This window comes from Ovis canadensis, chromosome 1, assembly GCF_042477335.2.
Source record: "Ovis canadensis isolate MfBH-ARS-UI-01 breed Bighorn chromosome 1, ARS-UI_OviCan_v2, whole genome shotgun sequence".
In the NCBI taxonomy this organism is placed as follows: Eukaryota; Metazoa; Chordata; class Mammalia; order Artiodactyla; family Bovidae; genus Ovis; species Ovis canadensis.
In genome coordinates this window covers 251445303-251462309 of record NC_091245.1, presented here as the reverse complement: position 1 = coordinate 251462309, position 17007 = coordinate 251445303, and the positions used below count along the sequence as shown (strand labels likewise).

The window sequence follows — 17007 nt, the reverse complement described above, 5'->3', positions numbered from 1 at the left end:
ATGCACAAAATAAAACAGTCTGCTTAATGAGTAAATATACTTATTTAAATTATCTCAGTTCACAAAATTTTTAATAAATGCCTGCAACATCAAAAATATTTGAAGAGCAACAGCCCAGAGGCTGAGTGAGACTTTCACAAAGTATGAAATCAGAAAGCCATGGTTGGGGACTTCCCTGGTGGTCCAGTGGGGCTTCCCCAGGAGGTAAAGAACCAGCCAATGCAGGGGACATAAAAGACGTGGGTTCCCTGGGTCAGGAAGCTCCCCTGGAGAAGGGCATGGCAGCCCGCTCCAGTATTCTTGCCTGGAGAATCTCACGGATGGAGGAGCCTGGAGGGCTATGGGCCATAGGGTCACAAAGAGTCAGAAATGACTGAAGCGACTTAGCATGCATGCACTGGTGGTCCAGTGGTTAAGACTTTGCCTTCCAGTGCAGGGGGTGCAGGTTTGTTCTCTGCTCAGGGAGCTAAAAGCCCACATACCTCTTAGCCAAAAAAACAAAAACAAAACAAAAAAAAAAAAAACCCACATAAAACAGAAGCAATATTGTAACAACTTCAATAAAGACTTTAAAAATGGTCCACATCAAAAAAATCTTTAAAAAATAAGAAGGTGATGGTTGCCATCCCAGGTCCTCCCCAGCTGTTTGTGTAACCCCAGGCAATCAGGCCCAGTTCATGGACTGTCCATTCCCCGCTCAGGGAAATGGGGATAATAATGGTACCTCCTCTAGTGCCTGTCAGGATTTCCTCTGCACTGTGCCTAGCATAGAGCAAAGACTCCACAAACACCAATCACTTTTATTTTAAAGTAGGAGTTTAATTTAGGACTACCAACCTGTCTAGCATTCAAGTACTCAGATATCCTCTGGGAAACTTGGGTGTCATAATATCAGTCAAGGACAGCTAGGCTGACTTGCCAACTAAACTAACCAATTTACTTACTTAATTATATCAACAGTGCACCTCCGCTTGAGCAATGTGTCATACTATCGCTGTCTGTCAGCCTCTGGGTCAGATACTGAGGAGTCAGTCATGCAAAGTACTTCGGAGAAGCTCAGAGTCTATTGGGAACAGCAGAGACATACACCATAACCACGTGGGGAAAGCTGCGAGAGCCTCATGGAGGGGCACTCACCTCTGGTCCCAAAGGAGACCAGTTCTTCTTGAGCATCTACTCTGTGCCAGACACCATTTTCTTTTTTTTTTCTTTCCTTTTTTCTTTTTCAAATTATGAAAGTATGACAGTACATTTACAGGAGACTTGGAAAATACAGAACAAAGTTACATATAGCTCCACTATATGTTGTTCACTCAGTTGTATCCAACCCTTTGTGACTGCAGCTCCACTATATATTACTTTTTAAGTAGATAAGATTTTTAGTTGGAGTTTCAATATCAAACTCTCAAAAATTAATAGAATGAATAGAAAAGTAGAAGTGATATAGTAGACCTGAAAAGCACTACCAACCAACTCAACATAATTAAGATTTATTCAACTTTCACACAACGGCGGGATACAAATTCTACTCAAGTTCCCATAGACTATAAACCCGGAGACAGGGAACATATTAAACAAGGTGCAAATTTTCATAGTTTAAAGGTACTGAAATCATACAGAGCTGATTTCCATCCTCTCAATGCCCTCGCCCTCTTTGTGGATGAGGAAATCAATGGGTAAACTAGACAGGTTCTCGGGAGCAGTGCTAGTACTCAGATTCACATCTTCTGACTGCAGTAGTCACGCTCTTCACACAAATTCATGCTGCCCAGCCTCAGGGGCTGCCTGGACATCCATCCGAGCAGAGACAGTGACCTAGCAGGACTTACAGCCTCTCCTCCTGACCCAGTCTGAACCTGCGGTACAGACATGGAGGAGGAGGGGGTGTGTGGGAGCCAATATCTGCGCTGTCCTCATGCCTGTATTTTTCATTGTCTCTTCCCACAGCCCCCAAATCGGCAGTTTTAGAAGAAATGCTTCACAACTTAGATTTTTGTGACATTTTAGTGCTGGGAGGGGACCTGGACCCCAGACAGGAGTGCTTGGAGCTCAACCACAGTGAGCTCCACCAGCGACACCTTGACGCCACCAACTCCACAGCGGGTTACTCCATCTACGGTAAGGCGGTGCTCAACCCTGGACCCGGTGGCCCCCTCTCACCTCCAGGGACTTGTGAGTGCAATGGGAGCTCCATCACCTGAGGAGGGGGTCAGGAGGGAACACGAGCTCAAAGCGTGGACTTCTAGCCCCTCTGTGGACAAGCTGCTCCAGCCTCCTCTGGTCCTGGCTTCCATTCCATTCCTGGGGAAGTCTTCTGTAGAAACTAGGCGAACGCCTGCTCTTATCATATTTGATCTCAGCAAGTATTACAGCAGCATTTGGCGGATTGAGGTCAAACATTCCAGTGAGAGCCAGTCTACATGGAAAATCTGTGCTTCAGCTTAATTGGTTCCTGGGACCTCCGCTTTTGCACACTGTCTGCCCCTAAATACCCCAAGCTCTTAACCCTGGCTGAATTCAGGGAGACCTGCAATCCCTGTAGGCACAGTCTGTCTCCACAGCATCTCCTCTTCTACCTTCTTATGACCGGTGTGGTCTCTTGGCACAGGTGTGGGCTCCATGAGCCGCTACGAGCAGGTGCTGCGTCACATCCGTTACCGCAACTGGCGTCCAGCTGCCCTGGAGTCCCGGCGCTTCAGGATCAAGTGCTCAGAACTCAACGGGCGCTACACCAGCAATGAGTTCAACCTGGAGGTGAGTGAGTCCTGCGGTGATGAGGGAAGCCCCAGCTCACCCATTCACTCCCTCATTTATTCAGGAAACTGCCACCACTGGTCCACCGGCCACTCAAGGTCAGAGCACCGTCTCTCTGCTCTTGCCAGGTCAGCGTCCTCCATGAGGTCAGAGTCCCGGACAGTGAGCACGTCAACCACCTTATCGCGCAGCCACCATTCCTCCAGTCCGTCCACCACCCGGAGCCCCAGACTAGCATCCAGCACAGTTCAGGTGGGTCACCTGGGGGGAGGGACCTCAGGGTGCCAGGTGGTCATTGCGACTCAACACCTAGGGTGCAGCAGCCAGAACTGAAGGGGGCACCCAGCTATGGAGAAGCTATGAGCCTGGCTCTGAGCTGCTTAAAGCCTGGGGACGGAGCTAGTCAAGTACACAAGTTACAGGCAGTGTATGATAAAAGATGTTCGCACACAGGGCTGGGGTAAAATTTAGCATCTTTTTAAGCCCAACTCAAAGCTATGTGCTGCGTGTAACTTTCCCTGACACCTCACATATGCTCACACACACGTGTGCACCATATTGAAAAGGCTCCTACCCTCTTCCTTCTGTTCCAGCACTTAGCATATTTTCTTCCTGTCTGGTGGGCACTTCTCTCTGTCCTGACTGAACTCCACAGTTCCTGGCTCTCAGGGCATCTGCCCTATACTTTGATGGAAAAAGCAAGAGATAAAAGAGAGTGTGCATTTATTAAGCACCTACTGTGTGCCTTTGTGAAAATTCACATAGATGATTTCATTTACTTCTCACAACTACCCATGGGGTAGGAATGATTAAATATATATATAAAATCTTATATAGATATATGTATATATAGGATTATAGTTGCTTTACAATCTTGTGTTAGTTTCTACTCTACAGAAAAATGAGTCACCTATACATAGACATATATCCCCTCTTTCTGGATTTCCTTCCCATTTGGATCACCACGGAGCATTGAGCAGAGTTCCCTGTGCTATACAGTTGGTTCTCATCAGTTATCTACTTTGTACATAGTATCAAATTACAGCATTGTTTACAATAATCAGGACATGGAAACAACCTACATGTCTATCAACAGAGGAATGGATAAAGACGTGGCATACATACACGCAATGGAGTATTACTCAGCCATAAAGAGGAGCAAAATTGAGTCATTTGTAGAGATGTGGATGGACCTAGAGATGTCATACAGAGTAAAGTAAGTCAGAAAGATAAAAACAAATATGATATATTAAAGCATATATGTGGAATCTGGAAAAAATGGTATAGATGGTCTTATTTACAAAGCAGAAAGAGAGACCTAGATGCAGGCAATAAACATATGATTAAGCCTATTACATTATCGATAGATGACAAAAGTGAAGCCCAGAGAGACTAAGGTGCTGACCCAGAGTCCTCCAGCTGAGGTACATGTAGACAGATTTTAAGCTACACATGAATGTTTCAATCATGTTGCATCCCGAGAGTAAGCTAGTCCTTGGCTCACTATGTCATGCGAATTCCTTCCTCGTTCCAGTGGTCCCAAGCATTGCCACAGTGGTTATCATCATCTCCGTGTGCATGCTAGTGTTTGTCGTGGCCATGGGCGTGTACCGGGTCCGGATCGCCCACCAGCACTTCATCCAAGAGACCGAGGCTGCCAAGGAAGCAGAGATGGACTGGGACGATTCTGCACTCACTATCACGGTCAACCCCATGGAGGTGATCCTCAGGCAGGGACTGGGAGCTTGAAGTGGGATGTCTCTCCTCCACTGGGTTCCATCCATTCTGTGCCAGAAGCCCTGTCCAGCTAGCCTAATCCCACTCATCCTTCCCTTCTCTGGGCTCCTCCAGCCCTCTCGACTTGAACGGTCCACACTTCCCCACCCACTGCATGCACTGCTCAAAAATCTGTGAACTGCTCTCAGCTAACAAACATTTCTTAAGAACCAGACGTTTCTTAAGCCAAGCAGCAAAGTGGTGTCTGTCCCTGGCCTCTCCCATAGTCATTAACTCAGAGCTGACTCATACTCAGGGACTCAGGATTGAATTTTTTATTGGCTACCAGTATAAATTAGGTGGCTATGCTCCATCTGCCTGCAAAGCTCACTTAGAGGCTCAGAGTAGGTAAATACAAAAACACACTGCTAATACCTGCCATTTATTGAGCACCCATCATGTCAGAACTGCCCTGGGTCCTCAGTACACACATCACCTCATTTAATCTTCCCAGCAACCTCTGACGTAGGAGTCCCAATCCTCATTTACCAATGTGGGACCAACTCAGGGAGGCAAAGTAAAGTGTTCAGGTTCCCATAACTGGGAATGTCAGCACCAGTATTCGAACTCACCACTGCCTGATTCTAAAGTTCTTATTGTCCCAATTGGCCATCAGCTCCCCAAATCTACACATGAGTGTCCAGTGCTCCTGATCTGGGCATATGAATACCAACAAAAGCCACTTCCATTGTGCCCTCTGGTCTGCCAAGGGGTGCTGGGTGGAGGGAGAGGCTGGAGCAGGAAAACAAGGTGGCCACTGGCCATCGAGGCGCCACTGAGGAATGAAGTGTCCTAGCCTGTCCCCAGTTTCCCCCTCACCTGGCCTCACGCTTCAGTTTCAGAGCCAGTGGGCTGATGCAGCTTCCATCATGTGCTGAGGTGTAGTGCTGAGTGCATCAGTGTGGGCCCCCGGCATTCCCACCCTCACAGAACTGAGCCTCGGGTGTGGGATGCAAGATCATTGTGCCTGAAGCTGATTACCTGACCAGAGTGAGCTTGCCAAGGGCTAACCTGGCAGTCAGTGAAGCAGGAGTAGGGCAAGCCTTTGTGGCTGGAGTGTCCAGGGACAACTTCTTGGAGCCTAAGAGAGACCTTGAAGAAGGGGTAGGATTTAGGGGCAGGTAAAGGTAGAAGAGAAAACACTACAGAAAAGGGATGAAGACAAGCATGGGTACCTGTCTTTTATGGCTAGTTCATCAACTCAAAGGATAAATCCAGATATCAGATTTTACTGGAATTCCCGAAAAGCTCAGGGGAGGGGATAAGACTGGAAAAGAGTGGGGTGGAGTTTAGGACACAAGTCAGGTGACGAAGGGCAGGCAGGCAAAATGAGGACCGTGAACTTTGTCCTTCTGGAAGGAGTATTTTTGAGGGGCAGCACACCTGAGTCTTGGCTTAGAAGACTTTCTGCTCCCAGAGACATTATTTTCCCACCTGGAAAAGGGATATAAACTTAAATGTCATTCTCTCACTGAGAAGCAAGTCACTAAAGACTTGGAAAGTTCCATGTAAATAGGTTCCAGAAATGCCAGAAAACAAACCTTAACCCAGGACTTCCTTGGTGGTCCAGTGGCTAAGACTCCACCTTCCAACGCACAGGGGTGCAGATTTGATCCCTGGTCAAGGAACCAAGGTCCCACATGCTGTGGGATTCTGCCAAAAATGTGTGTTAGTGTTAGAAACTCAGTCGTGTCTAACTCATTGCGACCCCATGGACTGTAGCCTACCAGGCTCCTCTGTCTGTGGAATTCTCCAGGCAAGAATATTGGAGTGGGTTCCCTTCTCCAGGGGATCTTCCTGACCCAGGGATCAAACCCAGGTCTCCCACACTGTAGGCAGATTCTTTACCATCTGAGCCACCAGAGATGTCTCACCAAAAATTTAAAGCAAAACAAAACAACAATGACAAAACCTTAGCCCAAAAGGTTCACTGGATGATGGATGGGATCAACTTAAATGTGCAGTACCTAAAACACAATTCACTTAAGTCTGGGTCTTGGAATTCACCATTTCTTGCCTTTTCCTTAGTCCTCTGACTGGTCTTTCTCCAGAGGACTTCCCTTCCAAAGTCCATCTCCTGGCCGAAGGGTTTAGCATTAAGGGAAGAAGTTCCAAGGGGCCCTAATTATCTCCTTAATGGAGAGAGAGACATAAGCGCCAACATGGCTTCTGTCTGATCCATGATGAGCATTTCCCTTCTCTCTCCTGACATCCAGAAACACGGAGCCCCAGGGCGTGGGGAAGAGGAGACCGAGGAAGAGGAGGAGGAGGAAGAAGCGGAGGAAGACAGCTCCAGCAGCAGCGAGTCCGAGGGCAGTGAAGAAGAGGAGGAGGAAGGGGCGGGCAAGGGCAGACACGGGCAGAGTGGAGCCAGGCAAGCCCAGCTGGAGTGGGATGACTCCACCCTCCCCTACTAGTGCCCGGGGCCACGCCCACCCACCTGTCCGTTTTGTAAGCCCCGCCCTGATGTACGCCCCAGCCTATCACATGTCGCCTCTGATTTCCATGATGGTCCCGGCAGGCCTTCCCTAGCATTCTGGAACCCACGTTTTACGCCCTGGGCACTGCTCGTGTCCCAGTCCGGGGGCAATTTCCAGAAGCCCAGCGTCAACCTCAGTGGGGATTTCAGGGTGAACATTTTCCTGTGGTTCCCACTTCTCTGGCCCTGGGCTCACCCAGCATTCTGTTAACCAGATCTATGGGTTCTGTCTCTGTTTGCTCTTCCCAGTAAGGGAGAAGGTCAGCCTTTATGTTGCTCCCCAACTGGGGCTGGGCTTCCCCAGGGCTCAGTAGGTTCCAGCCCACTGTGCGAGCACGGACTCCATGTTCTCTCCAAACAGTCTGGCAGGTTCTCCTCACCTGACTGTCTAGGCTGCTTCCCACAGGCAGGGTGGTCAGACTCCACACACGGGAGGTCTAAGTCCTCTGCATGTCAGAGGATCATCCTTACCCAGGTGGAATTAAGTTTGCAGGGCAGGTTGGCCTGAGCTCCCCTCACCCCACACACATGTCCGATCTCATTTTGGAGAGCCTTTTCCTTTGTTCTTCTTGAGGCCGTAGAAGCTTATATGAAAAGTCCAAAACCAAGAATAGGTCCTTGGCCACAGCAGGGCCTGGTTCCCGCCAAAGCGCTCTGAGAACCTGCCTTGCTGGCAGCCACTGAGACCTGCAGGGCTGCCCTACTGGCAGCTCCCACCACAGGACACCATGGAGGCCAGAAAGCATTCCACACAGCTACTGCCCCCGGCAGCAACTGAGACAAGCCTGCAGCTGGGGAGCAGAAGGAAGAGCTGAGGAGATGGTACAACTGGGCTGCATGGTGGACACAGAGCTGGGTGACGAGGGTGGCTGGGCCCTCCCAGGCCAGAAGGTGGCCCCAAAGTGGACAAGGCTCTCACCATCTAGTCTTAGGGTCCTTCATCCCCTAATTCACAGTTCTGCCTCTTGAGAAGATACATTCCTCTTAGATGTATTGGAACAAGCATGGATTGTGCCGAGTCTAAAACAAGAGTTTGGAGATTAAACTGATAGGAATTAGAAGCATGTTTGCCATAATAACAGCTTCTTTTTTCTTCTCAGAAAAGGAGCAGTGCTTTAGGTGGATGGCAGATATATCCAAAAACCTAGTTTCTTTCTTTCTGCTTTTTTAAATAAGAAAATCTTTTCCATCTCCATCTTAATGTGGACACTTTTGGAGGAGAGTTGTTGCTATAGTCTGTGCTCTGGTCTGTGCTCTTTTGTGGCCAAGAAGATAGCAGGCAAGAACTAGAGCTGTTATAGGAGTTCCACGAGGCCCTGCGAATGTCTTTGTTTCAAATGTCTTGGGCTTTTTTGTCCTTAGTGTGTATGATCTATCGCCAAACTCTCCCCACACCCATCCCCCAACCACCTCATATTGGCTTGGCAGAGCAATAGAGCTTGTCCACAGGCACAGGACATTCAGGTTCAAAAGAAAGTTCAGAATCTATTCACTGTACTTGCTGTGTTACCAACTCAGAACTTATGAAGGGGGACCACCGTCAATGTCCTTTAGTCTAACCTCCACCCGGTGAGGATCCATGATGGGTCTTTCTGATTCAAGGAAACCTTCTGATTTGAGGGAACCACCTTAGGCAGCTTTTTCCATCACCTAGAGTGATTTTTGCATCTCTTCTCTCCTTCGAGCCTCCAATAATCCCATGAGGTAGTGAGGACATCTAGTATTAGACCCATTTTCATGTTTGTAAACTGAGCTTCAGAGATTCAGCATCTTGCTCAGAGCTTTTCTGACGCATCAACTAGATGGGACTCTCCACCATCCACTCCTTGCCTAGGGCCTGCCACTCTGATTCTGCTTATTTGTGTTCATGAACTAAGAGGCATTGCTGGGAATCTGCTGTGTGCTAAGCGCTCTACCAGCAGCTGTGGGAAAGGAAGAAAGCAGACAATAAGCCCCTCCTACCCTTAGAGGACTTGAGAGCTGCAGAGGAGAAATAGGCATAGAAATCATGTAAGAGACGAGTGCAGCGGGAGAGGGAGAAGTCGCAGGAAGAAGAGGGACTCATTCACAAACTCAACCCATGCTCTCATTTTTCCCTTCTTAGAAGAAGCACCGGCAGAAGTTTGGGGTTTTCTATTTGAGGAATGGAAATAGATGCCTCTGTGAATTTCCCCAATAGCCCTTTTCTATCAGGCTGGGTCTATGCATCTACTAGAAGAAAATCTTGGGGTTTTACTCCTTACAATCCCCTTAAATAAAGTTAAAATAAAGTTAAATAAAGAGATCCTTTAGCTGGGCCTTCGAGAGCTAACAGAATTCTTGCAAAATTATAACAGTAAAATGAATACTGTATGGGTATGTTTAAAGGCAATTCTTTTGGAATTGGATTTTTGTTTAAAATATTTAAGTCTGGTGTTCAGGAGAGTGCTTTCTTCTGCTAGGTCTTTCAGTTTGGCTGGGATGGGAAAGGTGGTCCCCATGCCCTCCACTGCCTCCAGTGGCTACATCACTTATTTATGGCTGAGCGAGCTGTTTGGGGCACATGAAACCGTTATACATTTGGGGGCTTTGGGAGGGGAGGGAGCAGGTGAAAGTGGCACTTGGCCAAGGCAGCGCACTCGATTCACTTGTGACAGGACTCATATGTAGAGAAATAGAGGGGTTCTGTCTACTCCCACTATGGGAGATCAGCCTGCATTGCCAGCCCTGAGGACGAGGCACTTGAGATGCTGCTGCTGGGTCTGTGGGCATTTATAGTGTTCCCAGTACCGCGCTCAGCGCCACAGGTGAGAGCAAGGGGCAATTATATAAAAGTAGCAGAAGCTTCAGGGAGTATCCAGGTGAGTGGTGAGTAACATAACTTGCCATCTCCCAAGGATTCTAACCACAGGTGGAAAATGCCATTCATCAGCCCAGCGTTTTCCAGTCTCCATCTGCTGGCATCTGGGAACTCAAACTCCCAGATGGCTGGATACCCTGTGGCCTCTCACCAAGACAGCTGCAGCAGCAGATGTCCATCTGGACAGGGAGGAACAGCTGACCAGTTTGTCCACAGGACAGACTTTTGCTCGTCTTGCCAAGCAGATGATCAGATCCTGCTCTCTGGAGGTTGGAAACACATAGGCTGAAACCTCAGGTGACAAGAAGAGAAGGAGGAGGTTGATGGAAAAGGCTAGTACAGAATGAGTTGCCCTAGTGGAGTAAAACAATCAACTAGTTGGCCACCTGCATTAAATAATACTAAGTACACTGTTTAATCAAGTGCTATAAATCTGACCGAGGCCTCAGTTCATCTAGTTACCAAAAATGTGATTTCAGTGGGTTCTGCTTTCACCACCTCTGTCTTAAATATATACAATTATTCTATCAAGCAGGGCTTAGCCCACATAGCTCTGCTTGTAGTACGGGCTGTGGCCTGGCAGACCTGGACCCTGCAGGGGGATGGACTCCTGGAAGGGAAGTAATGTATCCTGTTCTTATACATATGGCAGGACTGGCAAACTTCACCTGGAAGGAGCCAGTTGGTAGATATTTTGGATTTTTCAGGCCATAAGGTCTCTGTTACAAGTATTCTACCCTGACATGGTAGCATGAACCAGCCACAGACAAGACACTTGATGAATATGGCTATATTAAAAAAAAATTTATGAACACTAAAAAAAATCAGGCAATTTGAATTCATATTATTGTCAGATGTCACAAAAACTTATTACTTGTTTGACTTTTATTTTCCAGTATTTAAAACCAGAAATAACTTTCTGAGTCCATCAGTTCAGTTCAGTCACTCAGTCGTGTCCGACTCTTTGTGATCCCATGAACCGCAGCAGGCCAGGCCTCCCTGTCCATCACCAACTCCCAGAGTTTACTCAAACTCATGTCCATTGAGTCAGTGATGCCATCTAACCATCTCATCCTCTGTCGTCCTCTTCTCCTCCTGCCTTCAATCTTTCCCAACATCAGGGTCTTTTCAAATAAGTCAGCTCTTGGCATCAGGTGGCCAAGATATTGGAGTTTCAGCTTCAACATCAGTCCTTCCAATGAATACCCAGGACTGATTTCCTTTAGGATAGACTGGTTAGATCTCCTTCCATGGGCCTTACAAAAACTAGCAACTGGCCAGATTTGGCCCTGAGGCCACAGTTTGCACACCTCAACCACGTGTGTGTGGGAAGCAGCCTTCCAGCCTTTCATTTGCCAAGAAAAAGCAGGTATCTTAGGCCCTCCCATAAACTGCTCAGGGGTCTTTGCCTCCAAAATGAACAGCAAATAATGCATAGTCCTTATCTAAACTGTTTTTAAAATCCATGTTCCAGAGGGAAAAAAAAAACAAACAAAACCAAAAAATAACTTGTTACTTGTTGAATTGACTCAAGCTCAGGCAAACATTTGTCAAGAGCCAAAAGCCTGAGATTCAGGAACCCACTGACCACTGAGCGTGAAGCCCACTGAGCTAAAGTGCTGACTCCCAGGTGCAGGGCCTTCCCCCAACAACTCAGCCTGTAACGATTTCTAAGCAAGAATGTTCATTATCTCAGGCTGATTTCCATTCAGCCCTGCTCATGCCATTGCTATAAAAATGATCTTAAAGACTTGTGACTGTTTAAATCAATACAGCATAATCAGTAGAAAGCCCAGCTGGGCACACTTCAAAATTAGCAGTCTTCTCGGCTATATGAGTCAACATTAGCCAAAGGAAGAAAAGGAGAACAGGAGAACTTTCTTCTTAACCATCCCCTTATTTGAATTAACCAAATCAGTTTTACTAAAAAAAAAAAAAAACCTAGAGAGCTGGTCTAATCCTTTGAAAAAAATGTACCAGTGCAATATAGATGCTTTTCAGGGAAGACCATCCTGAGGCCTTTGGAGACCCCGAAGCCTACAGTGATGCACTCTGGCAGGCTGTGGATACTATAGCATTCTCCATTGGCATCAGATGTTTATCAAGGCTGAGAAGCCAAAGCCCTGGGCACAATTTAATTTTCATGTAACCACTCTCTGTTGTCCAGCTGTAGGCAAAGGCAATGAGTAATGAAAGTTTTGAAGTCTACTCCAGCACCTTCATTTTCCTGCCCTTATTTGCTTTACTTTATAAATTTATTCTGTACCTGCTTTATAGTTCTTGCTCTGGTTTTCCTTGGGGTGCCAACCAGAAAGAAAAGTTGGCTTGGTAAGAAATGGGTTAGAAGCCAAACTTGACTCTTCCAGGGAGACGAAAAGAGACAGAAGATGTTACCTTCATGAGCGCCCCAGAAAGCAATCAGACAACCTCTGTATGCCATGAGCGAACAGATGGGATTCTGTGTTTGCACCTCTGTTCAATGTAATTCAGCAAACCCTTACTCAATCCCTGTGGCATGCCAGGCCCTGTGCCAGGAATGGGGAAGGGAGGATGGATGAGCGGTGGCCCTACCCGTGAGGATCTTTCGAGCTGCTGGGATGGTTCCTCTGCCCTGCTGGAGGTTGTCCATGAGCAGTCAGGATGGTGGGGACAGAAGTTGGGATTGGGAGAGGGGGATAAGTTGCTTTGGCAGTTCTCCAACTGTGTCAGGTGGTAGGTGGGAACCCTGCCACACATTGCTGAGGCCAAGTGGGGAACTTTCGAGGGATGTAGGCAGTCCTATCCTACATGTTTCTTAATTCCACCCCAGCTCACCTGTAGATGGAAGCCAGTCACCCTGCCTACAGGGCAGAAATAGCATGGCCAAGAGCTGAGTTTCAGTGAAACCAGCCAAAGGAAGTTCTTATGTAGAAACAGCAGGCAGCCAGACATTGGAAGTTAGGAAGGGTAACCCAGGTCCAGGAGCCAGCATGAGCCTAGATCTACGGCCATGGAACAGCCTGGGGCTCAGAGGTCCCAGGTTAGAGCTGAAGAAGGAAAAACGGCTGAGTTGGGAGGGCCTACTGTGGGTTCACACCCCATCCTATGGAATCCAGGCTCTCAAAGTGTCCTTAGGCCAAGGTAGTAGCATCACCTGGGATCAAATGATAAATACAAATTCCTGGGCCCCACCCAAGACCTGCTGAACCAGGTCTGTGTTTTAAGGAGCTCTCTGATTCTGATGCATGCTAAGGTTTCAGAGGCACTGATCCAGAGGATGAGAAGAAAGATTAGAGCTGGCATTGGGAGCCAATGACTATTAACAAGATTTAAAAGAAAAAAAAAATATGTACTGATGAGAATGCTGAAGCAGACTGCCCCACCTCTCTCCTGGGCCCTGCAGGCTCTAATCCACTCTCTCTGAGTCAGTGGTTTCAGGGAACCCTGGTCCTAGTCCCCATTCCACTCCTCCCCTAGGGCATGAACTACTCCCTGCTGGCCTGGCCCCACTCATTCTGGAGAAAGACAGCCCAGGAGAAGCTGCAGTGAAGCCACCCAGCCCCAGGGAGGCCACCTTCCAGGGTCCTATAAGCTGAGTGGCCTCCTCCATGTGTGTATTTTAAGGGGAAACAATTAAACTGTAGTACGCTGGTGGAGTGGCCCAGGGCCTGGCAGGAGTGGAGCCGGGTCAGTTAAGGACACAGCCAGGTGATTGCAGCATGGCTCCATTTGTAATGAGACAGGGCCATGCAGTGTCACATGCAGCCACTAAATCGGATGGTGAATGAATGGCTTTTCTTGGAAGGGCAGTAACTCACTCTGGATGCTACTGAAAGTAGAAAACAAAACCCCATAACAAGCCTACAGCCTTCCCTACAGACAATGTCTTGGCCCTCGAATTTCTAAGACCTGCAAATGTGCCAAGCTCCACCAATGCCCTTTTCCCCCATCAGCTGGATCTCTGAGGTCCACCTTTTATTGATTTAGCTTCTTGATTTAGGCTTAAACTGTGAAGGTCCACAAACCTTTGGAAGGAACTAGTTGGTGCCCTATTAGTCATTTACACATAGCTCTGGGGTACTGAGTCTGTCTTCATGTATGGATTTTTGGGCATCAGAGAATGGGGTGCTGGGCCTTGGGGCAGAAGCACAGAGGAGAAACAGGCTGAGAAGGAGCCCAGATACATGACCTCAGAGATCCAGTATCTACTGTTTAACTCCTACAAACCCCCATCCCCTCCTGATCAGACTCATTCCTGGTCCTCTCAGCCATCTCCTTGCTGATACCTCCCAAATGCCACTTCCCCTCCCCAGGACACCTCTATTTCTCCAATCCAGCTTGGAAAAAATCTTCTAATTAAGTGTCCAGTGTCCTAAGACCACAGAGATCCTATCGAGAATAACTCATCTCTCATAGATTAGAATATACTAACAAGGACGAATGGGGCTGGCCAGTTGTGTGCTGGGGGGAGAGAAGGGGGAGAACCAGCCAGACCCAAGAGGGGAAGGTAAAGCATTCTTTCATATCACTTAGATCCAGGAGAGCCTCTGTTCACAGCTGGCCTCTCTTTGTGAGTTCTCTCATGAAACATTTCTCACCCATGACCTTAAGGCAATGTTATATGTTTCCCTGAGGTTAGTCACTTATTACAAAGGCTCCCATGGGACCAAAGCTCCCATGGGGGGCAGAAAGAGGATGGAGGGGCCTTCAGTAGTTCCAGGAGCAGGTGGGTTTTGTTCTTGTTTGCAGGCAGGACAGGGACACACCGTGAACTGAGGGTGAGGACTCAGATCCAGCCATGACGTCAGATAGAGTGAGTGAATAAGGGGGAGTGTTCATTGAAGTCCTGGATACAGGTGGGACACACACAGTGTGGCGCTGGGTAGGACATAACAGCCGTTTACATTAACCAGAAACACTAGAGAAAATCGTGTCCCAATATTAGCAATCCCTCCCATCTTGAGGAGCAGGGGGGAGCTGGTGCCTCTGGACCGCTGAGGTACCACATCTCCAGAATCAGGGGCCCACTCCATGAAAACTTTCTATTGAGTGAAAAGGAACCACAGCCCTCGTTTTCCAGGCACCAGATGGGGTGACTAGGACACTAGAAAGCATGCTTGTGTAAAGCTAGTACGGCTGCCTGACTCCGGCCTCCTCTGCTGCCCCAGGCCCGCTCCTCAAAGCAGGAAGAGAAATTTCTCTATTGCAACACCCTGGGTGTCTAGCAAGGCACCTCGGCCACAGTGTGTGCTCCATAAATGCTAAAGTAAACGGAATAGCAGATTTCACTTAACCTCCATGAATTCATGGGGTTTGAAAAATTAAGATACTACAATGGAGGAAGATGGCTCCATTTTTTCTCTCCACAAGTTCAGGTCCTTTATAAATTCAGGTGGAGGAGGATAGAAGTGCAGTAGAGGAAGGGGAGCATTCCTGCTTCCCCAGTGGAAAGAGAAGAGAGTGGGGTTTTTTTGGAGAGGGACCCTCTCCCAGCTACAACCAGTAACAGGAGCCCCTAGGCAAGGAGCCGGGGTAGGTGGGCCTTGATGAGCCAACTGGCTTTGCCCCAAAGGTCATGGGCAGCATCCCGACCAAGGAGAGAAAGTCATACTCTGTTAATGCCTGTGCTGCTCTTCAGGCCCTTTTTATCAGATTCACTGCAGAGGAGATTCATCAAGATGAAGCTCAGTTCCCAATAGACTAATGAAAAGAGGGCAACAGACATGAGAAGAGCTGAAAGGCAGACGGTGTGTATTAATCACAGGCAAGAGAAACATGTCAGCTCTAATGTCTGTTTGCTTTTATCTTGAAACAAAAATGCATCTCGGCTGCCAAGACCTTGTTTTCCTGAGCATTTCAGAACAGAAATGGGACATACGCATGCATGCATAGGCACACACACACAAATTGGAGGGTTCTTTTTCCCCAGTGGGAAGAACTATCAGAGAAATGAGCCCACAGGTTGTGTGTATTTGCAGAAGCAGAGAACCAACCATGAGTCTCAGCTACAGGCTCCAGCCCCCATGCAGAAAAGAGAGTGAAGAGGAGGAGGCATCAACCCTGAGAAAGGGTTAATAACTCTTTGATGTGGGGCTCCGCCTGTGCCTAAGGGAGGGGATGGGTCACAGATGTGAATGTAACGGTGCACATCCACCTCAGAGACAAAAGTACATCCATCCTGGTGGATAAGGAACGCAAGAATCAGGAGCCCCACCCCTGCCCCCAACTCCCTTACATGGCTGCAGAGGAGGCTCTGACATGTGGGATTCAGGAGAAGTCGTGCCCATTTTCACGAATTTCAAATGCTGGAAATAAAGCAGAAGCATTTAGGAGATCAGGAAGCCAGACTTGCTACCCAGGACTGACTACTCAAAAAACAAAAGAAGAGATTGAGGGGAAAGGTGACTCAGAGTTGGGAGAGGAAACAGGTGAGGCTGAGTGAGAGTGACAGCAAGAGGGACATGGCTCCCTGGGGAAGCCAGAGGATTGCTGTAGACTGAGAGCTGCAGTATCCAAGGTTCAGCCAAGTATGGGTGAGTCTGGTCATGTGACTGCTGAGGCAAGCAAATCAGTTGCTTCCAAACTCTTTTGAGTCGTTTGAAGCTGATTTCAGCTCTAGATGAACCAGTTATTATGGATCAATCCACTTGACTCCTTCCAGCCTGACCTCAGTGGCTTCCAAAAGGGGTTGTTGGTGGTCTCTACTGGACAGGCTTGATAAGAGATTGAAGAAAAACAGTTGATGAGTTTAGAAAAGAAACTGCTTGCAGAAATCAGTTGTTTTCAAAGATATCTGTAGGTAGTAGAGTGGATATGTTTTATTGGTATGGACATTATAATGTCAGTAAGGTAAGACAATGATTTGTTGGGAGATATGTTTGGAAAATTAATATATTAAATATAAATTTTCAGGCAAGTAGCTAAGGACAGCTAAATATGTGTCATATATATATATATATATATATATATATACACATACACACACACACACACATAAAATGACATAAGTGAGATGTAGAATGAAGATGTCAATGGTTCACAGTTTAAATTCCTTAGAAGCACTGGTTTGGATGTTACGCTTTTTATTACTGTTATTCTTGCTCTCAAAACACTGGCACATAGTAAGAGTTTGGTAAGTGCTTAGAAATTGAAGGTCCAGCTTGTTGCCACTCAGTAGACA

The 17007-nt window shown here is 47.5% G+C and overlaps 1 protein-coding gene across 2 annotated transcripts in view; it reads left to right on the top strand.

Annotated features, from left to right (window-relative positions):
- CLSTN2 (calsyntenin 2) overlaps positions 1-9433 on the top strand; it is a 734313-nt gene extending 724880 nt beyond the window's left edge. For both annotated transcript variants that reach the window (XM_069564128.1, XM_069564118.1), the window contains exons 13-17: positions 1948-2118; positions 2609-2754; positions 2883-3006; positions 4289-4473; positions 6747-9433. In XM_069564128.1, coding sequence (XP_069420229.1) covers positions 1948-2118; positions 2609-2754; positions 2883-3006; positions 4289-4473; positions 6747-6947 — 827 coding nt within the window. In that variant the 3' untranslated portion in view covers positions 6948-9433. The remainder of the gene's footprint in view (positions 1-1947; positions 2119-2608; positions 2755-2882; positions 3007-4288; positions 4474-6746) is intronic.
- Positions 9434-17007: the final 7574 nt, after the last annotated feature.